This window comes from Eucalyptus grandis, chromosome 6 (assembly GCF_016545825.1).
Source record: "Eucalyptus grandis isolate ANBG69807.140 chromosome 6, ASM1654582v1, whole genome shotgun sequence".
NCBI classification, from domain to species: Eukaryota; Viridiplantae; Streptophyta; class Magnoliopsida; order Myrtales; family Myrtaceae; genus Eucalyptus; species Eucalyptus grandis.
In genome coordinates this window covers 41879079-41906050 of record NC_052617.1, presented here as the reverse complement: position 1 = coordinate 41906050, position 26972 = coordinate 41879079, and the positions used below count along the sequence as shown (strand labels likewise).

General features: G+C 38.9%; 4 protein-coding genes across 14 annotated transcripts; 3 read left to right on the top strand and 1 right to left on the bottom strand.

Annotated features, from left to right (window-relative positions):
• The first annotated feature begins 4207 nt into the window (after positions 1–4207).
• On the top strand, positions 4208–7764 carry LOC104449881 (folate synthesis bifunctional protein, mitochondrial). Of its 3 annotated transcripts, none has more exons than XR_005552318.1 (4): positions 4208–4404; positions 4821–4898; positions 5312–6901; positions 7226–7764. XR_005552318.1 is itself a non-coding variant. In XM_010064181.3 (3 exons), exons 1-3 carry the CDS (start codon positions 4401–4403, stop codon positions 6781–6783), a joined length of 1554 nt encoding a protein of 517 aa, XP_010062483.2. In that variant the 5' UTR covers positions 4208–4400; the 3' UTR covers positions 6784–7764. The 3 variants fall into 3 exon arrangements, 1 of the variants encoding a protein (XP_010062483.2); XR_726628.3 differs by having other exon boundaries at positions 7197–7764; XM_010064181.3 differs by having other exon boundaries at positions 5312–7764.
• Positions 7765–10678: 2914 nt separating this feature from the next.
• LOC104449880 lies at positions 10679–14229 on the top strand. The gene is made up of 4 exons (XM_010064180.3): positions 10679–10908; positions 11218–11790; positions 12816–13001; positions 13689–14229. Exons 2-4 carry the CDS (start codon positions 11326–11328, stop codon positions 13968–13970), a joined length of 933 nt encoding a protein of 310 aa, XP_010062482.1. The 5' UTR covers positions 10679–10908; positions 11218–11325; the 3' UTR covers positions 13971–14229.
• Positions 14230–14786: 557 nt separating this feature from the next.
• LOC104449878 (protein disulfide isomerase-like 1-6) lies at positions 14787–20839 on the top strand. Of its 9 annotated transcripts, none has more exons than XM_010064170.3 (12): positions 14788–15556; positions 16093–16222; positions 16646–16811; positions 17015–17133; positions 17437–17517; positions 17851–17940; positions 18030–18101; positions 18189–18257; positions 19282–19365; positions 19627–19761; positions 20109–20165; positions 20246–20839. In XM_010064170.3, the coding sequence occupies exons 1-12, from the start codon at positions 15054–15056 to the stop codon at positions 20339–20341; spliced, it is 1602 nt and encodes a 533-aa protein (XP_010062472.1). In that variant the 5' UTR covers positions 14788–15053; the 3' UTR covers positions 20342–20839. The 9 variants fall into 9 exon arrangements, with proteins under 9 accessions (XP_010062476.1, XP_010062472.1, XP_010062477.1 ...); XM_010064172.3 differs by having other exon boundaries at positions 14789–15556; positions 19285–19365; XM_010064173.3 differs by having other exon boundaries at positions 14791–15556; positions 19285–19365; positions 20112–20165.
• Positions 20840–21512: 673 nt separating this feature from the next.
• LOC104449877 (sulfite exporter TauE/SafE family protein 3) lies at positions 21513–25949 on the bottom strand. The gene is made up of 12 exons (XM_010064169.3): positions 25056–25949; positions 24448–24607; positions 23791–23991; positions 23646–23710; positions 23511–23538; positions 23254–23345; positions 23102–23188; positions 22956–23006; positions 22640–22861; positions 22275–22368; positions 22033–22173; positions 21513–21884 (listed from the first exon to the last, which is right to left on the bottom strand). Exons 1-12 carry the CDS (start codon positions 25269–25271, stop codon positions 21799–21801), a joined length of 1443 nt encoding a protein of 480 aa, XP_010062471.2. The 5' UTR covers positions 25272–25949; the 3' UTR covers positions 21513–21798.
• Between the last annotated feature and the right edge of the window lie 1023 nt (positions 25950–26972).

Sequence of the window (26972 nt, the reverse complement as noted above, 5' to 3'; positions counted from 1 at the left end):
ATAATTAAAAATTCAATTAGGCAATTAATTACAAGATAAAGAGATTATACATAGGTTGTTGGAATTTTGTTTGTTAAAACAAAATGAGTGCTTTTACTTTGTCCCACATGTAAAAGATGTAAGAATTGGCCGCCTTTAAAAATGGAATTTTCCTTTTGTAGTTAAAGGAGTGATTAGGTGGGGCTAGACCCCACCATACCCGCGTGCGGGTGCGGCGATTTTGGCGCACTCGCGCCCGCGGTTTAATTAGCATTAATCCTTGTTATTTATTTTTTATTTTTTATTTTATTTTATATTTTTAGTTCAAAGGTTGCATTTTAATTTGAGAATTTCGAAATGAAATATAAATGAAAATTGAAATTCTATTTAAAAAAATTATTCCGAATTTTATTTCAGTGTTCTTTTCAAGACAACCTTTGAAAAATTACTTATTTGGTTTTAATTTTTCCAAGGATTGCAATTGTTCATTTTCGACTTCTTCTAAAGAGTCGCATTTGTTTATCCGAACAATTTTCTAAAGACGTGTTTGTTCGCAATTTTCACGAAGAGTCAAAAGACTATTTCATATATATACTTGTCATTTTTCGGAAAGAAAATGGTGGTCATTTTCAGTCTTCTTTCTAAAACAGCAACCAATTTTTCGATTATTTCTTAGAGACTCGAGAAATACTCGAATTGTTATTTAGTATTCTCATCCGAGACTTTGTTGTATCCCTGGAGGATTTTTGCCGTGAACATTAGCAACGTAGTGGGGCAAATAAATCCTTAAAAAGTGATATTACGTCTCAAAGTCCGAGTTGTTTTACTCGATCCGATTTCATTATACTACCCAATTTCGAAGCATAATTTTCCAACATAGGTAACGGTAGCTATTCATGTTGGAATCCTCTACTGGATGTAGCTCTTATTTAATGATGAATCTAAATCTTATATCTCTTTTCTTTTCCCTTTACTTTCTATTTCGTTGTGTTTGTGCGCCGAATCATAATGTTTGGTATCATAACTCATAGTTAATTGGTGACCGACTCTTAGTGTGTATTAATGTTTAGTGAATATCTTGAGAAATGAATTTGGTGGTCAATGTGGTTTTCGGGTAGGTGGACATTTTGGTATAGCAACGTAGGTTTGATGGTAGACTTCAAAGTTCGATTTGGAGAAAAAGATTAAAAATGAAGTAGGGTGTTGATGGAGGAGATAAGTTGATCCAAAATGAGGCAAAATCAAGGGGAGTAAACTTAATATCTAAGCTCATGTATGAGGGAGAGATTGTTTGGATGTACGTGCATTAGAGAATTATACTTGAGAGAATTGGTGAGTTGTTGAAAAATTAATATATCATAATTGGTTTATATCTTGTCGGTTTAAACTTTTGAGTGAAGAATAGTCAAATTGAATATATTGACAAGCTCAAATTTAAGCTCTTCCGAATAAATATATTTTACACTCTCAATAAATTTCACATAAGTTCACTTTCATAATTGCCGTAAAAAGAGCACTTGCATCGTGTGTAAAGAGAAATAATAAAAATAAAATACCAAATAATAAAGCAATATATTAAGATCTCAGTTAAATTTTTGTTATGATTTTCATATAAGAAAAGACAGGTGGCTTATGAAACACTTGACAATTATTTTGAATTCAAATTTAGAAAGTAAGAGATCCATTGAGTACTTGCAAATCATCTCGATTTTCTTACATTATAATTTTGTCCATTTATATTTAGGCGTAGTCATAGCCTACTTTAAAGGTATGCATGGGTTTTTATGGGACATTTTTTCTTCTTTTTGTAAAATTTTAATGTTGAAATGGCCATTGAGTTTGCCTATTAATAGAGGCAGACCTTCAAAATGATATTGAGCGATTTTGTGGGGTTTTTTTTTTCTTGGCATATCCTCGTTGGATAAGTTATTCTCTTTAATAATGACTATCCGATTTCTTTAGTGTAACGGATTCTCTTTAATAAGATTATATGGAATTTCAAAACAATTTGACGGAAAAATCAGATTTAGTTTAATTGCACGCTCGACATATGTCCATCTGATTTATTACATTTACATACGGTCAAGAAACTTCCATATATATAAAAGTGTTTTTCTTCGCTTCCTTATTTTTCTTTTTTCGTTATTCCTTACGTGACTAGTGAAGATACTTAAGGGCGTGTATGACAAAATTTATGGAATATAAATCAATTTCTGACATTTCATTTCTCAAGTTTCTATTTCAAAGAAATGTGTTTTTAGATAACGATTTAAAATTTATATTTATGAAATAAAAATTCATTTGATAATAGAATAAAATTTTTATTTCTATGAGCGGCAACGATTGGCGTCTAGTGGCTAGAGTTCGACGTCTGGCAACCGGTGTTCGGCGTTCAATGACCGGTGGTGGGCGACCGAAGTCCGGAGTCCGATGTCCGGCATTCGGTGCCGGAGTCCGGCATTTGGTGTTTGCTATCAAAGTCCGATGATCGGCGGCGAGAGGGTGAAGTCCGGAGTTTGGCGACCAACAATCGGTGTCCAATGTCCGGAGTTTGACATCCAACGTTTGACATTCGGAGTTTGGCGACCGTAGGCCGGCGGCGGGTGACCAATAGCCGAAGTCCGACGACAGGCGGCTAACATCCGGCAACCAGTGGTGAGCGGCAAATGGTTGGCGGCAAACATTCGATGGTTGCTAGTGAGCCTCTGACATCCAATGATTGGCAATGAGCGGCCAACGACCCGTGGGTGTCCAACATTTGGTGACCAACAATGGCAATGGAGTTTGGTGGTCTGGTGGCTGGTGGTTAGCGGCGGTTGGCGGCCGCAACCGGCGGTGGGCGTCGCATCACAAGCAACAAGTGGGTGACGAGGTGACAAGAATGAACGATGAGAAATTTTTTTTTTCATTTTATTATAAAATAAAAAAGCTAAAAATTTTAACTTTTGATTTATGCTCCAAATCTATTTAAATAAAATCTGTTCTAAAAATAAAAAAAAAATCACGTTACCAAACGGATTTTATTCCAAATCCGTTTCGGGGAATATAAAAACGAGAAATAGAAAAACAAAAACCGTCATACGCACTTAGAGACATGGGCATCGAGACCCAAGATGGGATTAATTAGTTCATCTCATTCACTTTAACATACTGCTTAGATTATAGGATAACGACCACTACTTTTATTTAAATCTATCATTTACTTTTAATCAAATAAATTATTGATTGCTTTTCTCATGATAAGTGTGTCGATTAACTATCAATTGAGGAATTTTTTGTAGATTGGATGGGAAATTAGTTAAGTTTTACGGTAATGTGCCAACAATACACAAATTATAAGCTACAAATTGAAATACAAACAAATGAAATATTTCCTTACGTAAAAGAAAAAAACATATTTAACAACATAGATATTCTAATGAGAAAATTATAAAAAATTTTAAATTAGCATTCTATTTAGGTCTAAACATTTCAATTTTGCGAATTTAGTTAAGATTTTCGATATAATTATTTCAGTCAACTTTGGTCGAACATCGCTAACATAATGTCAAGCGTTTCACATTGCACGGTTAGAGTTGACTTGGACAATTTTTGTAATTTTTTCTTTTTTCTTATTTATCCAGGCAAGGGCGTCGTGCCCAAGGGTCATTTAGCGACCTCGCATAGCTCAAAATTGAAAAGGGATTAGAAAAAAAAATATTATTTAAAAAAAATTATCCACGTTAATGCTTGGCCTTGCCACAATGGCTAGAGCCATTAGCAATTTCTATCTTAAATTGGTTTGAAAGATTGTATTAATAATTTGTCAAAAGGTTTACAAATTTGAGAAAACTTGAAAATATTTAGAATTTAATTGACATCCTATCATATATTTGGGATTTTTTTGCTAAATTTTATGTATTATAACATAATTAATATCATGAAAAATCCTAAACTAATACGATGAATTTATCATAAATTAATTTTTTGATCACTAAAGATTTCAAACTTTATTTATAATAAATTTACCCTAATTTAGTTTATGTTAAATTAAGTTAATATTATGAAAAGCCATAAACTTAAACATTTATGACAAATGGAGGGTAAAATCTCAAATCGGTACTTCACATGTCTTACAAGTTACGGCTCGGTAATTTAAACTCACAAACAAATGTATACCAATTTGAGGTTTTAATGGTGAATAAATTAATTTGAGATATGGTCCACTCTAATACAGTTTCGCAGATACCTTCTTGCAAACTCCTTGTAGCTCTCGCGTCGCACTTTCGTCCTCGTTTCTCCGTACTCAGCTCTCAGTACCCCGGTCCTGAGTGACCCCCATCTTGGGCTCCATTTGGCCGACGACGGCGGCGGCGGCGGCGGCGGCGGCGGCCGACCGAAGGCTTCGATCAATCAAGCTATAGAGTGCACCGAAGCTTCAAATGGGTGAGCGTGTTTTCGAAACAGCGTCTTGGGTAGTTAGTGAACTCCTCGTTTGACGTGATTTCGGGGGGAAAGTGGGACTTTCTTTGTTGTCTCGGTTCGTGCTTAATCCCAGGGATGCGTGTAAATAGTTTTCTGATTGTTTTGCAAGTGTTTGATGTCCTTTGGAAATCGAATTGCAACTGCCCATGTTGTAATTTGGTGGTGGATTTGAAGGAGGAGGGAGGGGGAAGACATACGGATTTTACTTCGAATTGGGTTTATGAAAATTGTATCGAACACATTTTAGTGGCCGTGGGTCGGCAGGCAGGCGGCCACCACCAGCCCCGGCTGTGTGGTCAATCTCTTTTTATTATGGAGTTGCTCGTCATGCTTCTTGGGTTGGCACTAATGATTGTACTCCGAACTTTCGAGTGCAGTGTGCTTCCTGATGAATGTCTTCAAGCAGTTATTACCGGCCAAACATGATATCGGCGGTGCCTTCAAGTATGGTGCAGGTGAGTTCCTACTTCTAGTTGTGGCTGGGATTTTGAGAGAATGATTTTTCCAGATAGTTTAATGCGTTGCCACAAAATTTTTCTTGATTTTACGTTTGTCATTGTATGCTTTGTGTTGGAAGAAGAAGAGAAGTTCAACCTGATTGATTGTCGCGCTAATCGGCTCTTCCCAAATGATAGGTTGCTGACTTAAAGTGTCTTTAGTTTTATAATATTATTTTTGGTTGTCTAATGTCTTTTTTAATCTGTAAGTACTGGAAATTCTCCGCTAATCGGTGATCCTCAATCTAAATGTGTAACCTGGCACATATGCTCGTAACAGAAGCTCTCCTCTTGGAAATAAGTATGCAGTGCACGGCACTTGTTGATTGTATATTTTCTGGTTGATTTCCTCTTCATGACTTTCTTTGCAGCATTCTCCTCATGCTTCCGCCGCTTATCCACCGATACTGTCATGGAGGTTCATTCTCAAGAGCAGGAAGTTGTAATCGCTCTAGGCAGCAATGTGGGTGACAGACTGAACAATTTCAACGAAGCTTTGGACTTGATGAAGAAGTCCGGCATACACATTACAAGGCATGGCTGTTTGTACGAGACAGCGCCTGCTTATGTCACTGATCAACCTCAGTTTCTGAACTCCGCTGTGAGAGCAGTCACAACTCTTGGGCCCCATGAATTACTACACCAACTTAAGACAATTGAAAAGGACATGGGTCGCATGAATGGGATCAGGTATGGCCCGAGGCCAATTGACTTGGATATATTGTTCTATGGGAAGTTTAGAATTAACTCTGACACACTTGTAGTCCCTCACGAGAGAATATGGGAGAGACCATTTGTGATGGCTCCACTGATGGATTTGATTGGATCAACTGTTGACAGTGATGTAGTGGCGTCTTGGCATTCTCTGTCGATACATTCAGGTAGTCTTTGTGACTCGTGGAATAAACTGGGAGGTGAATCTTTGATTGGAAAGGAAGGACTCAAAAGAGTTTTACCCATCAGAAATGACCTCCTTTGGGACTGGTCAGAGAGAACGTTTGTTATGGGTGTTCTCAACCTAACACCAGATAGTTTTAGTGATGGAGGGAAGTTCCAAAGTGTGGAAGCTGCGATTTCCCAGGTCCGTTTGATGATTTCGGAGGGGGCAGATATAATTGATCTTGGGGCCCAATCTACTAGGCCTAGGGCAGATCGGATTTCTCCTAGAGAAGAACTAGAGAGATTGATTCCAATTTTAGAAGCTGTCCTGGAAATGCCTGAGATGGAGGGGAAGCTTGTCTCCATTGACACATTTTACTCGGAAGTTGCTTCAGAAGCAGTGAGGAAGGGGGCACATATTGTAAATGATGTATCTGCAGGGAAATTGGATGACAATATGATTCCTGTTGTTGCTGATCTTAAGGTTCCTTATGTTGCGATGCACATGAGGGGGGATCCATCTACTATGCAAAATAGAGAAAACCTCCAATACGACGATGTGTGTAAGCAGATTGCATCTGAGTTGTTTACTAGAGTGAAAGATGCCGAGTTATCTGGTATACCAGCTTGGAGAATAATCTTGGACCCAGGAATTGGATTCTCAAAGAACATTGAACATAATGTGGACATTCTTGGGGGATTACCAGCCATTCGAGAAGAACTTGCGAGAAAAACCTTGGCTCTCTCTCATGCTCCTTTACTGATAGGACCTTCTAGAAAAAGATTTCTAGGTGACGTTTGCGCTCGTCCAATTGCCATGGAGCGTGATGCGGCAACGGTTGCTGCTGTCACTGCTGGAGTACTTGGCGGCGCAAATATTGTAAGGGTTCATAATGTCAGAGATAACTCAGATGCTGTGAAGCTTTGTGATGTGATGCTGAAAAGGAGGAGCTCCACTGCATAGTACATCTGGCCTGCTGTTGTCCATTGGCTTAGGGTTTATTTGTTTTGGGAAAAACCTCATGATAATGGCAAATGTTTTTCGGGAAACCAATTTTTGGGAAATGTTTTCCCCTTTTCAGGTAGGGATATCATTTCACTAACTTTAAGCATGTATACTTTCTCTGACATTAAGTGACTTTCTGATGATTGATCATCTTCAGCAAATCAAGCACATGAAAGTCCTGAAAACTAAATTCAGAAAATTCTTTCACTCAACCAACAAGGGAATGGGCTATTGTACAACCCAGAGGTGTTAGTTAGCTAAGGTCACACTGTGCAATGGATTCTTCGGTGTTCAAGCAAGTTGAATAAAGAACTCTGTATACGTATTGTTTTTCTGAATTAAGTTGAATTGCTTTGTTCTTTATAATGCAGCTCATTGTTAAGAAGTCAATGATTTTCAGGGAAGTCTATTGCCAATTTTGATGCGCTAAAGAGAAAGAAACAGGTTGCCTTGCAATCGCTGCTGAAGGCTTTAGTTAAGAACATGGCCTGTGATATAGTAGCAGTGCATTTGCATGAGCAACTGTCGGACAGTTAAAGAACCATCTTCTTCACAAATCAATATTCTCTGTGGTTTTTGTCACACTACAAGGCTCCGTGTTGGCAATAGCTTCAGGATTACCGTTTTCAAACTTTTCTTCAGCCGAGGACTTTCCCTCCAGTGGATCTTCAAGATTGTCAGAAGCTGAACTTCAATGTGATGATCCAGTTGCTGAGTTCAGTACAAAAGCGTATAAGGTACCCCCTTGAATGCTACGTGAACTTTCACGACATATTGATCTGCTACAGAGCACTGGACGCTCCACTGCAGTTAATGGGATTAGTGGGAGTGCATTACACAACATTATCAGTCACGTGTATGAATTTTGGGAAACTTACTTTCATTAAGGGCATCTTTTCATTCATTGTAATTATGTTGGAATGATCATTTGAGTGCCAACACTAAATGGTCTTCTTGTCCTCAACAACTTCCGTGACTATAGTCATCAAGAAATTGATGAATCATCAGACACTACAAAATGATCCTATCTTTTGATGCTCGGAAGTCGTGGTCAATCTGAATTTTCTAAAATTAGTCGCATCGAAACAAAGGTTTCTCGATGAGTATGCTTTGATACCATGACAATCAATTGAAAGCTAGAGTCCAAATGGTAGATTTACACGCACGAGTATGAATGGACCATTTTTAGTTAGAAAATGCGGGCTTGAGGATGCTCCAGTTCAAGGTGACTCATGAGTTGCGACTCAACTCAATGTGGTCTAAAGATCTAAAATTCCTTAACTTCGTTTCTTTGCTAAGAAAACGAAAGTTCTTGAATGTAAACGGAAAGAGACGAGCCTTTGCTGCTTTTAATTGGTTTTGCACGCGAAATCAGATGTCATGGTCTGCCCGACTTAGGCATTGGAAGTCCTCTCTGTCTCCTGCAAAACGCTTTCCCGAAAGCTAAGCTGGGGATAAAATTAACGTCTTTGGTTATCAATTGAATCCTGGTCAATTGTTCAATTGACACAGACCCAACAAATTCACCGAACTCCAAGATGACAAGTCTTTGACTTTTAGATGGCGTGACAAGGGCAACGATGAAGGAAAATTCTCTCTCTCTCTTTCTCTCTCTCTCTCTCTTCAGTATCGAGTTGTCTATATGACAACGAATGGGTAACCTGGTTTGGCAATCTCCACTCAAGAGCGACTCTAATAAAACAATGGTTTTTTTTAAAAGAAGCAATGATGCCATGGGCCATACCCAATGGCTCCGCTTCCTCGAGCCTGGCTGTGGCCGATTGGCCCTAGCTCTCTGGTAAAGCGTGCGGGAAAATCAGCTGGTGTGTGTGGCGACTGAGGGGGAGGGTGGTCCACCTCTTGCTGTCAAGCCTTGTCCTCATCTCTCCGTCATTGTCACCCCGCGCCTTGTGAGGTTTGATCTGGAAGTGAACCCACTTCCACCTGGATCCATCTTCCCTATGTCATCATTTTCGTTCTGTGGCCTTTAGCTCAGTGCAGTAAAAGAATTTGGATGCGATTGGAATCACTTTGAGGATAAGCTTTTGAAAAAATATAATAAAACTTTAAGGTAAAAAGATTTGTTTTAAAAAGCAAATAGTATTTAATGAAGTGTATTTTGAAAACATATTATTTTTAATACTTTGCAAATGATCTTTCCTTTTTTTAATATAAAAAAATTTCAAACTATTTACCATCATAATTCAATTGCCGTTGAGCCAAATGGATCGCCAATCGGCCATCGATGACCTCAAGTGTTGCCTAGGGCCACGCGACCAAGGTGACCTTGAGCGAGGCTTAGCCCCCACCAAACTAGTTTGCTAGTAGCCAGATTTGTCCTTGCGAAAGCCTGAACCCTTGCCAACGATGTTGCATGAGGTGGGGACATTTATAGAATTATGAAAGTTGAGCAAAGGCAAAATCGAAAGAATTTTTTTTTTAATGTGCGTGCATGTTAGAAATGCTCAAAGTTTAAAGCAACTTTGGACCTTCCTTGAGCCAAAGGTGTCTTCGGAAATGTAATTGCATTTTCCCAATCTCCAAAAATTTTGTTGAACTGTATTTGCATTTGCTCAGAAACACTAGAGCTTAAAGTGCCTTGACAAAGCAAGTTCGAAACGCGCCCTTTGTCCATGTGATAAGCAATAAGGGAAAAGCCATGGCAAATATTATGTGCTGAAACGGAGGAGGAAGGGCTGATTAAGAAGGATAAAATCATTTATTTATCAATTATTAGACAGATTCATTAACTTACAGGCTGTATAAGCTGTGTTTTCACGCACGTCTCGTTCATTAATGAAGACGGGAAGTTATGTCTTAAGCAATTATACATTGTCCAAATCAACGGCGATAGAGATAGCTTGTATTAGTTAGGCACCATGTTACATAGTCTTAAACTTCTATTCACATTATGGAATTTCATAATTCCTAATAATTAAGAAAATGAGAACTCATCTACCTAGTGGATATAGGTTAGGATGGGGGCCCCATAGCTATATAAGTAAGCAAGTTGCTGCATCGACGCCCCCACAGATATACAATCATCATGCAAATAATTTTAAAGGGATTCCCAACAGATGTAATCCCACAAGATAAACAACTTTATCTATTTGTCTAATGGCAGCACACTTCTTTTAAGTTGCCAAAATATCTATATAAAATTCTTCATCAAGACCTAAAGTTTCATGCGGAAAGCTAGGGAAATTGCACATCCATGCATATTCATTATTGGCATTTATAGAGTGCGGAAATTGTATAATAAGTTTTAAACTTGTTATATGAACGTCAATTCGGCCCTACACTTTTCAATTTTACTAATTGAGTTTTAAAATTTAGCGTGAAGTAAATAATGTACTTCTTCTAGCCAATTTTCACTGGAAGGTCAGCGATTTTCGGCGAAAATTGACCCAAAATACCACGTGACCCAATTGGCAAAATCAAAAGGTTTAGAGCTGAATTTACATCCTTACAATAGTGACATGCAGGATCAATTGGATAATTTTTGCTGCACAAAGTACCAATAAGGTGCCAAAGACAACTAATTAATTCAAGAGGTGGACCGGAATCGAGTTTAGGTGCTCCGTCAAAGTCTCAACTGCACAATAATGCCATGGAAATGCAGATTTCTATGATTTTCCCGTGCCAAATTTCAGAAGCTTGTCCAAATCACACAAAATAAATAATTAAAAAAAAAGAAGAGATTGGCGATTAAGGACACCATTTCAGCATTTTCCATATTGTCAAGCTGCCGACACTCGGTCCGGGGCCTCCACGCTGACGTAGGCTCGGAGTCCGGGCCTGAGGCGGAGGCTGTGCAACTGTTGCTGCTTTCTCTACAAAGCGTTACGTGCGACTCTGTATTCTTTGGCCGTTGAGAGAAAAGCTCTCTCCCATCTCCCAGCTCTCATGCACAACACATTCAGCGAGAGAGAGAGAGAGAGAGAGTGTTGAATTGTTGTTGCTCTTGACGCCCTCTTCTGTACCTCTTGTCCTTATTATCATCAGCCTCTGGCTCAAGAATTCTGGAGCATGATGAGGTGATGCGTCGGCAGTTTTTCGGAAGGAATTTGGTTGAATCATGTGGTAATGATTTGCTGTTCTCTCTCTCTCTATCTTCTCGTTTTTCTTGTACGTTTCCTTGTGGAGGATGTGTCCCCTTCTCGTGCGTTTCTTGTTTTTTGTGGTGCTTCAAGCCACTTCAAGAAACATCTTGTACGCTTTCTTGAATTCGACCCAGCTGAGGAATTTCGCTCTTTTATGATCTAATCCTTTCAAGTTCTTGGCTTGGCATGGATATAAGTCATTTCCGGTCGAATTATGTGCGAGTAGTCTAGAAGACCAGTGTGTTAACTACTGACTTTTAGCTGGATTCGGAAATTTAATTTCTTGCAGCTGTTGTGAATGCAAAGTGGTGAAGGCCCCCGACACCATCTCGAGTCTTTCTGCAGTTTTCTGAGCTGATTCATCCATACTTACAAAGCCCTAGATTACAATACGAAGATGATGCTCTCAACAAAGTCAGAGTCTGACATAACAAGTTTAGCGCCGTCCTCGCCTTCGAGGTCGCCGAAACGTCCTGTGTACTATGTCCAAAGCCCTTCGAGGGACTCTCATGATGGGGACAAGTCCTCATCAATGCACGCCACTCCGATGTCACATAGCCCCATGGAATCCCCCTCACACCCCTCGTTCGGGCGGCACTCGAGGAATTCTTCGTACAGTCGTTTCTCGGGGATTTTCAGGTCCTCTTCAGGGAGGAAGGGAGGCAGGAAGAGGAACGATAAGGGTTGGCCTGAGTGTAATGTGATTTTGGAAGAGGGGTCTTATGATGAGTTAGAGGACAAGGCATTTATGAGGCGTTTCCAGGCCTTAATTGCTCTGTTCAGCTTCGTGCTTCTGTTCACCGTGTTCTGTCTGATCATCTGGGGCGCGAGTCGGCCTTACAAAGCAGAGATCACTGTCAAGGTATAGTTTCAATTTTCTCTCTTAATTTGACATGGATTTTTGTCTGGCTATATGTCGAGTGGAACCAGAAATTTTGCTCTGCCACATCCTAAATGAATGAGATTATGGTGAGGAACCTGCATATCTGGAGACCAAGCTTATTGCCTAGACAAGTTACTTCCACTTCCCCACAAAACGTGCATGGTGTTCACATTGTCAAGTGAGAGACGGTTGTTTGTGAAGCATAAATAGCATCCAGAGCTTCTAAAGCAATCACGGCCTGTTTCTCTAGTTAAAGAAAAAGTGCTGATGGATCTGCATTTTTTACCTCTGAAGTTGTGTGATTGGATCTACTTTATCACGCTGGGAAGTATTCGGAAAACCTTTGCAATTTGGTTCCCCTGTTCTCACCCTTAGATAATGGGAAATGCTGAACAGGGAGAAATGGATAATACTTGGGATCTTTTGAACATAAAATTCACGTACAGAACAATGAAAAGATTTCCAACAGCTCAAAGCTAATGATTCACAGTACCTATCGCATGGTGGTGGTATGTGACTCCCTTCCTTGTTCATGAGTTCTTGCAGTTGAAATATATACCCCCAACATAGTATTGCCATAGATGTCTTAGAGCCATAGTTCATATCTCATAGAGCTGGAATCATTCTTTATTTTCTTCCACATGCTTCTTGTCTAGGTTGCCATTGTCGACATGATGAGGAGAAAATATAAATTTATTTTTTTGAGTCAGAATTCTCCTTAAACACAATGTTAACTCTAAATAATTCTGAATTTTGTCCTTATAAGAAGGCCGTCTGAGTTGACAGTTGTTATTCCAGAATCTCTAATTCTACTTTTAGACTCATCTTCTATTTAGAAAAATAACTAAAGTAAATAGCGGCATGCGTGATAACTGAGAAAGGTAAAACATATCCACCGCCAAAAGACTAGTACGGGGAAATGATTAAAAGGTCCGTATGCACAGACTGCAAAGTTGGGGAGAATTAGAGAAGTGATGATATGCTGGCTTTTACTTCCTTTGCAGAGCTTGGCGGTGAGTAACTTCTATGTTGGGGAGGGTTCAGATTTCTCTGGGGTTGCGACCAAGATGCTGACCTTCAATGGATCTCTGAGGATGAGTGTCTACAATCCGGCGCCGTTATTTGGCATCCATGTGAGCTCTACACCTATCAATCTCGAGTACTTGGATCTCACCGTTGCCACTGGACAGGTGAAAACTTTCTCCATCACCTGCTTCTTTATATGTCTGAAATGCGAGACTGCAAGACTGATCAGCTAAATTGGTTATAGAGTTATATTGAGCCGGGCTACTCACAAACTGCTTGAGCTTAACTTGTCGTTGAACTTGTGCTCGATTAAAATCTTTATTTTGCTTGATTAGCTCGAGGAGTAAGTTTAGTTTGAGGTTCGTAACACTTTGACTTTCATGTCGAATTATGTTTGGATATGAAACTGGAGTTAAAGCCTGATTTCCAGTTTGAGCCCTACTTTAGAATAGTCTACAGTTTTGTCTTGGATAATCATGCTGAAGTTGAGTAAAGCTCGACCGTGTCGAGCACCTAATTGAGTTGACCTCAAGTTTTGATGAATCAAGGATTAGTCAAGCGCTTCTTTTGAGCAGTGAATTATGTTGACTCGATTTAAATACACTTTTTGCTGGTATCATGACTTGTGAGCTATTGAGCACAGGCCAAAGGAAGATATCGATCTATTTGATTAGAACTACCCAAGTTCCATGGCAATACCATGGAAGCGGAATTTGCTTGAATGAATTGATCTGCTACAACCCATCGCAATTGTTGACTTTCTTCAAAAGTGCCAAATTCTCATCTTCAAGGCTATCTAGATCGATTGTGCCAGTTAAACTCTAACTGTCACTTGACTTGCATGGTTGCAGCTGAAGAAGTATTATCAACCTAGAAAGAGTCGTCGGTCTGTACTGGTGTACTTGGAAGGCACCAAGGTCCCTCTGTATGGGGCTGGATCGAGCATAACGATTTCGCCAAATGGAGCTGAGGTGGTCCCGTTCACACTACAGTTTGAGATCCATTCGCGAGGTGATGTGGTCGGGAAGCTTGTGAGGACGAGGCACCGAAAGCGAATCACTTGTCCGGTCACCATCGACTCCACCAGTACCAAGCCCATGACATTCAAGAAAGATTCCTGCACATACAGTTGATGCCTGTTGCCTCTACGAATCTATAAGAATGCCACAACATTCCGGGCCGCATATCTCGCCTCGCAAGTTGCGGTTGCCGAGTGTCGAATGGCTTACGTTTATAAGAGAACGTTTTCATGTTAAGAATTGCTGTCGTATTTTTCCTTGTAAGGTGCTTGACATCGCAAACTGGCAATGGCATGAGAGATCGTTGAGATGTGCAGATCTGTGTCGACCTTGTCCTCCTTTCTATGGAAGTAATGAAACTCTTCCGGGCATACTCTCTAAGTCCGTTAAAGCTACCTGATTAGAACCATGTCTCTAATTAACAGTTCACTAATTACGGGCATAACCTATTTGCGAACTTAACTAATTATGAACGGAAATAATGTTCGTGTTTGTAAAGTCACAAATTAAAAACTGATCGTGAAAAAAAAAATACGGATCATTCCATAACAACAATAAGGTAGAAAAGTCTAACTAACACCAAACCTAGAATAATAAGCTCGAGTTTTCGATATTTTGACGACACTTGCATTCTTCTCTTCAGGAACATGAGTACTTACACAATAATATATCTTATTAAGGATTAATTATTAGATGATATATTTAGGTTTTTTCACTGTATATTGGTTAATGTGTTTTAAGTAATTCGATGAATATGAGCAAGCAAATCTTCGTAATTAGCTAATATATAGGCATGCCGTCCTCATCCAAGACAAGAAAACCTACGATAAGTTACTGTTTTGAACGCTAGCTAATTAGGCAAGAACCGCTGTTCTACCATAAATTCTTACATGTTCACACGGCAAGTGACTCGCCATCTACAGACCGACAGCACGAGATAATTCTCTCTCCCTGATAAAGAATCGCTAATCGCGCCTTTTCCTGCGCTTCTAACGCCATCGGACATTGTCGTTTCGGCACAAAAAGCTCTCCAAGAAAGTCTCTGAACTTCTTCACGTTCCAATCTCTCCCCGCCGTTCCCCCCCTCTCTCTCTCCTCCATTCTTGCTTCTACACTGGTCTGCAAGATCTTAAACCCTGAAGACGGGGTCAAGATCTCATTTTTCCCTTGACTTTGCCCTGAGTTCGTGAAAAAGCAATGATCTTGGGAAAACCCATCTGGAGATTCGCCCTTCTGGCGCTGACCATTCTGCTGTTACTCAGTCTCGCGATCTCCGAACCCACGGAGAAAGAGATCTTCGACGATGAGGATTCGGAGGGGATTGAGGAACTGTTGGCTGTAGATGACGAGGCGGAGCAGGAGCAAGAAACGCACGGGAAATTCTCCGATGCCGAGGTACTGACAAAAGCGCAGAGGATAGTGCTCGAGCTCAACAGTGACAGTGCGAAGAGAGTGATCGAGCAAAACGAGTATGTTCTGGTTCTGGGGTATGCTCCATGGTGCGCGCGGAGTGCGGAATTGATGCCGCAGTTCGCGGAGGCGGCGAACACATTGAAAGCATTGGGGAGTTCGGTCGTGTTGGCCAAGCTCGATGCCGAGAGATACCCAAAAGCGGCTTCGGGTCTCGAGATCAAAGGCTTTCCCACCTTGCTTTTGTTTGTCAATGGGACTTCTCAGGCTTACACTGGTGGATACTCTGCGTAAGTGTTTTTTCCAGTTCATTCCTAGCTGTTGTTTGGACATTGGTAATATGTGGTAGAGCCTTGTGTGATACCATGTGTGCGTGGATGGTCTGCCTTTGATCCGACCTGAGTTATAGTCTTAGTCAGGTGTAAGTCATGATTTTACCTCATTGTGATATGAAAAGGAAGAGGAGAAGAAAGAATTTTCTTTGTGGAAATTAGTTTAGGCCCCCCACTTCGTTTCTGTTTGTTCTAAATTATTTCAGAGTTGATTGAAGGTTCACCTTAGTTGAAGTGCACTACATGATCTTTCTCTTTGTTTATTTATTTACTTGTTTATATATTCAGTTTGACTTGTGATAGGATTTGCAATCATACTGGCTAATGTCACTGATGATGTTCTTTTTCTTTTTATCTTGCTGTGTTAATATGTTGGTGGAATTGGCCTCAGTTACTAAATTATATAGCTAGAAATATACATCAATATAGTGTTTCTCTTGACTGAATCATTGTATGGTGATTGTATTGAGCTATCTGAATTTATTATGGAACAGGGAAGAAATAGTGATCTGGGCAAGGAAAAAGACTGGTGTGCCCGTTATTAGGGTAAACTCAGTGACTGAAGCAGAAGAGTTTCTTAAGAAGCATCATATGTTCGCCGTTGGTGTTTTTGAGAAGTTTGAGGTACATATGTGTAAGATGTGATTGGATTGCTTTACAAAACAGACTGTTTGACATATGGAAGTAAATTTGACTGCGGCTAGTCCATTTTTGCGCTTTTTATTCTTTCACCTAATGCCATCTTTTCTCCTATAAGGTGCAATTTAGCATCTGATCTTTGAACTTTGTTTAATCAAACTATTGACTCGACTTGAGGTTTCATGGATGCCACATTGAAAGTTGTAGCCCATTGGTTTGCTTGGTTTGGCTGCACGTGCGCCAGTCCTTAGTTTGAATTCACCTTGAACAGGAAAGCTCTATGTCAATATGTATTCATTTGTGTTGATGCTTTGCAACATATCTAATTCCTGTCTGCGATTGACTGGCCTGATAGTTAAAAATCCCTCATTACCTTCACTCACCCAGAATAAATAAAATTCTCTACAGGGCCCTGTCTATGAAGAATTTGTTAAAACAGCGACAGCCGACAATGAAGTCCAATTTGTAGAAGTTAGCAACATTGAGGCTGCACGTGTTCTTTACCCTGATATTGAATCCTCCGGCTTTTTCCTGGGCATTGTCAAAAGTGAGCCAGAAAGATATGCTGGATATGGTAGGTAGCAACTTCTTTTACGGTTGAGTTCTGAATGTTCAATCTGCTGTGGCCTTCCTATAAAGGCTTAATGCATGTATGGTTGGGTTTATGGGGTGCCTGCAATGTTAATAAAAAAGTGGACATGCAAAACAAAGCTCGATCCCCTTTTTTCTGACAATGGTAACCAAACCTCACAAGTACATTAAAATTTGATTATGCAGAAGGAGCCTTTGAAATGGAAAAGCTGCTGCAGTTTTTGGACCATAACAAATTTCCGTTAGTTACCAAATTGACTGAGCTTAATTCCGTCAGAGTTTACTCCAGTCCCATAAAACTCCAGGTGCTGTTTTACGAGGACTGGAATATGCCTTTTCTTAACCTTTATTTTCTATATCTTGGTTTATTTCCATTTATGAAGTATGTGTTTTTGAAAATTTGGATAGTTTGATGTGCCATGTTTTTTTCCTTTTTTCCTGGGTTCTTGGTTTATCCCATTGCATCAGTTCTTAATACAATATTCAGTATCAACAGCACTCATTGATATCTTAACGCATTTGAGCTCTTAAGCTTTGCACATGGTATCAGAAAATAACCATGGAGAATTTCTCTATCGATTCACCAGTGACATATATCTGTTTTCCAGCTTTTTGTGTTCGCTAAGGCTGAAGACTTCAAGGATCTTCATGAGCCTCTTCAAGATGTGGCAAGAAAATTCAAGTCAAAGGTATACAATCCGACTGATATATATTGTCATGACTTGTTTGCACAGCATGACATAAGGCAAAGCACCAAATAGAAAGAGAAAAGCTATTTTGACATGACACAATACACAACACTTAGTCCGATTCAAGTTAACAATTCCACCTAGAGTCAAACAATCTAACTTGTTAAATAAAGGTAAAAGGTTTTGATGCTAATATGGATGGACATGAATCACAAGCATGTTTATGACATACTGACATGTATCGCCAAGCCTACTATTGAGTGACCATAATCTACTGAAATTAAACTTTTTCCTCTGGTGGCAATGGTTGTCTAACTCCATTTTGGGATATAGATAATGTTTATCTATATCGACATTGCAGACGAAAACCTAGCAAAACCCTTCTTAACTCTTTATGGACTTGAAGACTCAGAGGACACTGTGGTTAGTTTACTATTACTTCATGGTCAATTCTAAGGACCATTGTTATGGATCGACAAGTTAATGGAATTTTGTTTTCTATGCCTAACTAGGTGGCTGCTTTTGATAACCAAATCAGCTCCAAGTATTTGTTACAGACAGATGCAACACCAGCCAATATAGAAGTAACCTCCTTGTTTCTTCTGGTTGTTCTCTTGGAAAATGTTCCTTACCTACTGGACTAAGAAGTTTGTCTGGATTTGCTTTCATAGGATTTCAGCTCAAAATTTCTCCAGGGTTCATTATCTCCTTACTTCAAGTCTCAGCCAGTACCGGACAACGTGAGTATGCTTATTTAATATGAGCAAGAAGCTATGGCAAAGTCTGCCCATGCATCGGTACTCTAACGTTATTTGCACTAGTCTCTTATCTACTGATGTCTATAATACTCTTGGGGCCTGATAACATAAAGTTTGCATAAGCCATTTGCAATTGCATGTATCAATTAGACTACTGCAATTGTCTTTGGATGCAAAACCAGCTGAAGCTAGGATGAAGAATAACACAATCAGCTGCCAACTTTGTAGTTCTTCTCTTCCTTCACATTGTTTCCATTTTTTTGTTCTGTTACTTTTGCAATATCCTGCTCTGATGATCATGCATAAATGCATCAACAATTATGCAAGCATCATGAAAATTGAATATCTCTTTCTGTATGTTTTATGTATAGTAATCAGTCAACATTTTATTATAAAAGTACTAAAGGTTAATTCATTTGCTGCCATTGGCTCACTCGGCATTGTAGATGTGTGTTTGTTTTTTCTTTTTAAAATTTAATAGTATTATTCATGCTTTCAATTTGCAAATTGCAGCAAGAGACAAGCATCCAGGTCCATGTCGGAAAGACATTTGATGACATAGTTTTGAACAGTCCCAAAATGTTTGTTTCTAATAATTTAATAATATTTAATTCATGCTTTCAATCTTGCAAATAGCAGAAAGAGGCAAGCTTCCAGGTCGTTGTGGGAAAGACATTTGATGACATAGTTTGAACAGTTTCGAAAATGTTCTTTTAATAATATTTAATTCTTGCTTTCAATCTTGCAAATAGCAGAAAGAGGCAAGCATCTTGGTCGTTGTGGGAAAGATATTTGATGACATAGTTTTGAACAGTCCTGAAAATGTTCTTTTTTTAATAATTTAATAATATTTAATTAATGCTTTCAATCTTGCAAATAGCAGAAAGAGGCAAGCATCCAGGTCGTTGTGGGAAAGACATTTGATGACATAGTTTGAACAGTCCCAAAAATGTTCTTTTCTAATAATTTAATAATATTTAATTAATGCTTTCAATCTTGCAAATAGCAGAAAGAGGCAAGCATCCAGGTCGTTGTGGGAAAGACGTTTGATGACATAGTTTTGAACAGTCCGAAAAATGTCTTTCTTGAGGTATGTTTTCTTCATCTTTCACAGCTTAGTTTAATTCACTCATTTGGATAGCTTATCTAGTGATGATCTGGCTGTGTAAGAATCACATATCTTATGCTAGCTACAAGTCCCAACAATTGCTTTTTAGTTGTATAGAGTTTATGAAAGTCACCAACACCATTTTGAAATATGATCCAGTCAAATATTCTTCTTCTTTATTAACCAGTATGAAACAGCCACAGCAAGCAAATCTAACATTGCTGTAAAAATCTCCTTCCACAGGTTCACACGCCTTGGTGCATCAACTGTGAGACTATAAGCAAGCAAGTAGAGAAGTTAGCTAATCACTTCAAAGATTTGAATAATTTGGTTTTTGCAAGGATTGATGCTTCTGCAAATGAACATCCAAAGTTACAGGTACTTAACATGTTCTTTTCATGATGTTTAGAATTTACTTGTCTTTCGAAGGATACATCAAAGTTAGTGAATTTTCTTTTTAAGTATTGGAAATTTACATATCGAGTTATTTATGAAGTGCATGTATAGTATCATGCTTGGAATCAAAACCTTTTTGGCTGCCAGATGAGATGGCTGATGTCTTGATAGACAAATGATGATTCTTAAAAGCGGCTTGTCCTTATAAAGCAAAGAGAGTTTTAACTTTTGTGACGGTGTGGGGCGTTACTTAACATTACTGATGTAATAACGAAAGGAGCAACCACACTTCATTGGAAAGTTGCATAATTATAGTATATTTGTCTCAGCAGGTGGTTGACTATCCGACGCTCCTATTTTACCCTGCAAGTGACAAAGCCAATCCGGTAATTTATGTCCCCGAAAGAGTTTACTAATTAGTTTTGCTGCTTCAAGACATCTGACGCATGATATGCTGTTTTTGCAGATAAAGGTTTCTGCGAAATCAAGCTTGAAAAACATGGCAAAGGTCATCTCGAAACATGTGAGGTCCAGTGATGACGCCCCAAAAGATGAATTGTAATTATATGTGGTGATGAAAGTATAGAAATTAGAAATGGAGGGTTCTTAAATAGTTCTGATCTTTTCCTTTTTTGAAAAGAAGACAGTTTTATCATCCGTTCTATCATTTAACTGTGTACAACGGACGGATAGAGTGCGTTGTTGCATTTGAGATGCATAGATCATAGTACGTTACACCTTACGCAGATGCGAGGATTCTTTAGTCCTCTGATGATCTTCGGCAAGAATTTGGCTGAGAGAAATCAAATGTCATGATTAGTGAATTACATAGTTTACAAGAAAGTCTCTGTAATGCCGAGTCTTTCTTAGGCATTTGAGTTGTGCCTTGGAATGCAATCGACTTGGATAAACCCAAAGAAGAGATTTTGGATGGGCTTACACTTGTGGGTCAGACCTTTGGTGAAGCATGAACATGCTCATTTTCTCTGTAGAACCTAATACCATTGAAGAAACATTGCTAAATTGTGGTATCGAGAATTATTCCACCGGTATTTCAGAACTGTATTGCAACTGTCGTTCAACGGGTGTTCTGGCTTACGTACTTTTCCCTTTTTTTGTCGTTTCGATTGTATAGGTCCTTTGAACCTAGCCCGACGGTCGATGTCAATGGTGGCTTCACTTCCTCTCTCTTTTTTGGCTAAGTGACCACATTTAGCTTGTAGTAATAAGTAGGGATAATTTGTCAAATGATCCATGAATTTCGGCTAAATGTACAATGTTATCACTGAATTTTTAATTTATTCAATGTGATTTATAAAGTTTAGCAAATTTTAATTTGGTTAATATGATTCATAATTTTTTTTTTGTATATGTTTAATCCGGTCTTTAAACTATTTTAAAATATAAAATATTATTTTATTAATTCAAGTTTTGAGACAATATCAAATGTTTTTTTTATATAGTTTGAGGACTAAATTGAACAGGTATTTTAAACTTAAAAGTCACATTTAACAAATTAAAAACTTAGAAACAACATTGCATATTAAATAATGCCATTTTCCCTCCTAAGTGCTGATGATTTAACTAGACATATCTTTTAGTACCTAATCATGGAAAATGGAGACAAAAGCTCTGCTATCAATATCACCTCGAACTCGTCCTTTTAATTTAACTGATTCATAAAAACTGATAATGATTGACACGTGATTGTACAATCAGATGGAGAAAGAGCATCCTGGGAAAGATCTACTCAGTACGCCATTTATGTCACCAATGAGGTCAGCCTCAATCAATCAACCACCTGACAAAAATTATTGTTGTATATGGCCGGCACAGAGTTATCTAGCCGTTAAACCGCAGTGGTCAACAGAAAGCAAGTTCCACGGTCAACTAGAAAGGCGCTACATGTAATTGTCCTGAATGGCCAAAATCCATAGTAAATGACGAGACAACAAGTTTTCACTACAGAAAAGAACGGTAGATTACTGAAAAAGAAGAAGAGCAAAAATTATAGTTGTATCAAGAATCCGCTGAGCACAGGTCCTCGAATCCCATGTACTCTTTATTCTCTATGTCCTCGATCATGTTCACTATGCCGACCCCACCTGTCAAAACAAAGAGGAATGATTCACAACAGAAACATTGGATAAATTTGCAGATGGAATGGGGACATTTATCCTAGTAATCTCAAAATCAGGACGGAATTTGAATCGCAAGCCAAACAATTAGTGGCGTCTAATGTGAGGTACATACCTAGTGATATCGCACTCACGAAAATTGTGAAGGCGAGGATGAAAATAATCAAAGATGCTCGCCCTAGAATGGCTATTATCCTTCTGACAACGTGTTGCCCAGTGAAGGCAGCAATTGTTGCCACTGCCACAAAGTAGAGAGCTGCAAAGAACAACCAAAGATTAGCATTTTTAAATTTCAATGAGCAGATCTCCCAGGATGTATTCGTAGTAATGCTGTTCAGCATTTGAAACAAGCCATACCATAGGGAACTGGGAAACGCTTCAGGAGATAATATTCTACAACGGACATGGATGAGGAAAATGTCATGGCAAAAGTGGCTGTGGCGCTTGAGACCTGCGGAACAGACAGAAGAAATTTCAATTGAGAAGTCATAAAAACAAGATAGAATGAATCGACTAATGATCTATAAGAAGCATATATCTGAAGAAAAATTCCTTTGCATTTTCTCTAGGATGTCTCTCTACTAGCTTGCTTCTCAAAGTAGAACATTTTACTCAAGAATCACTCATCTTTCATGAATATCTGAAGAATATTAATTAGATTAAATGATTCTCTATGGAACCAGCAACTTGCACATGTTTGATGATAAGAAAGTAGTAGTGACCTGAGGAGGGATTCCCAGCTCAAGAAAAAGTGGCCCCAAAATGAATCCTCCACCTAGACCAAGCAATCCACCAACCATACCCGCTGCTATGCCAAAGGCACAATACATGACTAGCTGGCTTATTTTCCAGTTAGCCGCCACTTCGCCTCTGGAAGCTATCACTCTCCGCCCTGTGTACAAGTTATATGCCTCATACCCAGAAACTCCAAAAGCGACCGGTATCTGAAAAGCAAAATATTGACTTGGTTAAGAAATCTCATCTGGAAGGAAAACCTAAAAATTTGCACCTGTTCATGTATTGTGGGCCTTTACTTACCTGCAGAAGATTTAAAACCCAGTATAGAGCTGAACAGGTGGTTGTGTAATTCTGTTCCCAACATAGAAGCACCGCATCAGTCATGGTCTTTAAGTGCAAAAAAACACAGTATAACATTGACAGCATAATTGGATAAAATTTGGAACCTTTCCGATTTCCAATGCAAGTATGGCGACCCAGACAAGTACGAGAAGCCCCAGTTCCTTCCAGTATACATTCTCCCGAATAGGAGCCTGGATTGCAATAAAATTCAGTTGTAGACCAGTTACCTATAGGAAATAATGATCGGAATTCTTACCTCAGTTCTTTTGGTTTCCTTGCTTTCTGTCTCATTGCCATTATCTGGCTCTCCTGGTAGAGGGCTGTACTCCGCTTCCTCAGCTGCATTCCCTATTGAAAAACAGATCACCAGCATTTTAGGTTCTAATGTGTCACGTACAAGAATGGTATGAACCAGAAAATGCTTTTTCACCTTTTAACCATTGATTTTGTTTCATAAGTGAAATGTTCTTACAGATGAGATGGAGATTAAAATAAGATGCTAGATCAACTCACCGTTTGTTTCCAGTCGTCTAGCAGCCTCCTGAAAATCAAAGATAAGCAATGATTAGTTGGAGGAGATTGAATAATTAATATAGCAAACTACTCAAATAAGCTGGTTAAGGATAAAGATGACGGGACGTAGATCACCTTCTTGAGTATTGTTTCTTTTTTCCAAGTTTCCACACCTTTCAAGAAAGCTTTTGTTGAGGTGCCTGCATATAAATATTGTTAATTACAACACTCATGCCCGAAGAGAATATCTATAGAAGGTTGAACACAAGACGAGCACTACCTAAGAAAAGAATGATTAACAAAACTGTGATCATCCAGTCGGCAAATATGACATTGAAGGCGACTCCAATGCTGATTCCAAGCACCAACATTGGCTGGAAAAGAAGTGCCAAGTCATAGTCAATGATTGGCAGTTCAAGTGTGGGATGCCTCAACTTAAGGTTGTAGTAAACGGTAGATGCTGCTGCACCCATGATCATACCTGATCAGACAAAAACAATAGTATTAGTTTGGGATATTAAATTAAACAGAGCACCTCCAGATATGTATCAGAACAACTCTTATTTTTATTCACATCCTTTGACAAAATATATAACAAGTAAATCATCTGGACATGTCTATCCAACCAATGCCATTGACCTGTGATCATTCATACGCCTCACGGAATGAAGGTAAAGACATCGACCGATCTGATGATACAACTCAGACCGGTGCATTTCCAAATGTAATCTTGGGATTTAAAATGAACGAGAAAAATCTTGGAAAGAGCTTGGCCAGAAAAAACTAAAAATTTCAGTGCAAGCATGATCCTGGATAGTTCATTGAATCTTAGGAACCACTGGCCTTGTCACATGGTAAGACAAATTCTGCAAAATTAAGAAGCTCATGCTCAAAGAATTTGTCCCACTTCATTCAAAAGAAGCAATCAATGTCTTACATTTCGATATAGCTGTTGACGACTTGGCATCGAAACCAATGATCAAAGTGAGCATGGGAACAAAAATGCCACCGCCCCCAACTCCCCCCACACTCCCAAATGCTGCTCCAAAAAATCCAATTATCGATCCGACCACAATCTTCCAGCCGAATTCCATTTCCTGTAGAGACAATGCAACAATTTAGGGAGATTGTCAGTTCATAAATGGCTTTAAATCAGGAATCCACGATCTTAACTGATTAAAAAGAACACGACAGAATTTGCATATTGCTGCGGATGCATTTTAACTCTTCTTTGGCTACTCCTTTTTCTTTCCGAATCAAGAAGAACAGAACAAGAATAAAGGCCTATCGGCTAAGGTTTCCTTCCAGATATCAACATAAATTCCTGGCTAACTCGAATAGAACAAAAGAAAGAGTCAACCGATTAAATCGACCAAAAGATCCATCCCAAAATATACTAATCTCACTGAATGAGCTTTCAGCTAAAGCTGAATATTTCATAATTTCCTTTCCAGGATTCTCCCTCTGTTTCCCACATTTTTCCAAGATCCTAACAACGAAACAACCAAATCCAATCCAAATTAAGTAAGGAAGAATTTGCCTTACCGGCCAAACACGCGTATAACCCAATTTTCCCTTTTGCCATAAGAAATTGAGTACAGCCTTGGCGAGATCCATTTTAGATTCACTCTTTCTGCTACTTGGACCTTCTTTTCTACCATCTTCTTTTGCCGAAACAAAGACTGAAGCTCCAACAAGAGATATAATCACTATCATCGCAAAACATCTCCAACTCCACCATTCTTTTCCAGTCCCAGCCATCACACTCCCACTAAAATCTCAAAATTCTCTGTAATTTGTTCCCAAGAACCCAAAACCAAGTTACCCAAAAGGAATGCAGAAAACGAGAATCAAGAAAAGAATCTTCCGGACAACTACAAATGCAAACTCGAGACTAGCCCACCATTTTTCTACAGCTCTCTTCCATCAAGAGCAGACTAAAACCCCACCAAAATCCCCACCTTGTTCACCCAGCTGTGCAGGATGCACAATAAAACAAAGAAGAGAGAATTATTTCCTCTCTCTCTCTCTCTCTCTCTTCGAGTGAGAAACTTCTCACTGAGAATGCCGGGAAGAAACAACGACCTCAAGCTTGAAGCGAGACCCACTTGCTCTTTCTTGAGCCAATTGGATATAGGATCCTCTGGAAAATCTTTTCGAGGTGGGTTTCGCTCCAGGCAAGACAATAACGAGACTTAGCATATGCAAGAATCCAGGACGATCTCGCCCGTCATCTTTATTGCAGAAGGACCTCCCCGAGTCCTCCTCTCACTCTCTCTCTCTCTCTAGCTCTACCTGTCGTTCCTCGGTCCCCTGGGTTTATTCCAAATTTATAGGCGGAATCCACATGGAAACCCGCCAACCCGATTGGATGAAACGGATCTGGTCATGTAATAAATCACTCGGGTTTTTCTTCAACTTCTTTTTACTTCTTCTTCGTCTTCTTCTTCGAAGTGGACATCGGCCCCTCTGTTTCAAACGTTTAGGTATAAGATCGGGTGAACGACTATTATATCTCTTTTGTCAATCTCTGGAAATTTGGTTTGGTCGTCCACTCTTTCTTTTGGACTAATAAGTAGGCTTTCATTACTAACCGAAATTCTAAACAGATACAGCATGAGCATCAGTACAAAATAAATCCAAAAGAAGGTAGGGGGATTAGTATCACAGTTCCTAGGAAGACAGCCCATCCCATGGGCTTTGGTCGTCCACTCTTGAAAAGGACAAAATATTTATTTCTTGAAACAAAATATTTCGAAAGGTATAAACGAATGTCTTGATAAACTTATAATTATATTATTTCTTGAAACTAAATGATGTGTGCACATTCTACCGAAAGCTAAGGTACGTATAAAAGTGTAATCTTTGGTAATATATAACGCACTTGTTGTAAAAAATATATGCATAAATGAAGAACAATTGGCCCAACATTGTCATGATAAATGAAAATTTGTAAGCTAATTTTGCCTGACTTAATAATTAGACGCCCTTTCAACATCGTCCACGATCTTACACGTCCTTTGTGAAATAGAATTAACATGTGTCAAAACATCTCATATCACCTATTGACAGAGTTTATATATTCTTTATATATTTGTATTTTCTCTTCAGAAGTTTTGATTTGGACATTCTACAACGGTGTCAGAGTCGAGTGCTATCATTTTTATAAATATGTGGTATCTCTTCATTTATTAGTTCAAACTTTTAGATTAAAACAAATCAATTTTCTCCTTTTTTTTCTTCAAATAATTTATAGCTTGTTTCACAATCGAAAGAAAGATTCAACAATCATCACGTGAGGACCGCGTCAAGTTTAAATGGTCCTTAGATTTATGGATGCCGTATGCTACAACAAAAAGACATCAAACTTATCGGATGTCCAATCCCAATCGGGAGAAAAAACAACACGTGGTCGTAAGAATGCGCGGTCGCAGTATTTACGTGTGAACATCTGCATATGAC

Coding starts and splice junctions, on each gene's coding strand:
- LOC104449881 (XM_010064181.3), top strand. Junction 4,899..5,311: donor TGCCTTCAAGTATGGTGCAG/GTGAGTTCCTAC, acceptor CTTTCTTTGCAG/CATTCTCCTCATGCTTCCGC.
- LOC104449880 (XM_010064180.3), top strand. CDS start 11,326: ATGATGCTCTCAACAAAGTCAGAGTCTGACATAACAAGTTTAGCGCCG. Junction 11,791..12,815: donor AAGCAGAGATCACTGTCAAG/GTATAGTTTCAA, acceptor CTTCCTTTGCAG/AGCTTGGCGGTGAGTAACTT. Junction 13,002..13,688: donor TCACCGTTGCCACTGGACAG/GTGAAAACTTTC, acceptor GCATGGTTGCAG/CTGAAGAAGTATTATCAACC.
- LOC104449878 (XM_010064170.3), top strand. CDS start 15,054: ATGATCTTGGGAAAACCCATCTGGAGATTCGCCCTTCTGGCGCTGACC. Junction 16,223..16,645: donor GTGTTTTTGAGAAGTTTGAG/GTACATATGTGT, acceptor AATTCTCTACAG/GGCCCTGTCTATGAAGAATT. Junction 19,366..19,626: donor CGAAAAATGTCTTTCTTGAG/GTATGTTTTCTT, acceptor CTCCTTCCACAG/GTTCACACGCCTTGGTGCAT.
- LOC104449877 (XM_010064169.3), bottom strand. CDS start 25,271: ATGGCTGGGACTGGAAAAGAATGGTGGAGTTGGAGATGTTTTGCGATG. Junction 24,608..25,055: donor GTTATACGCGTGTTTGGCCG/GTAAGGCAAATT, acceptor TTGTCTCTACAG/GAAATGGAATTCGGCTGGAA. Junction 23,346..23,510: donor TAGACGACTGGAAACAAACG/GTGAGTTGATCT, acceptor GTTTTTCAATAG/GGAATGCAGCTGAGGAAGCG.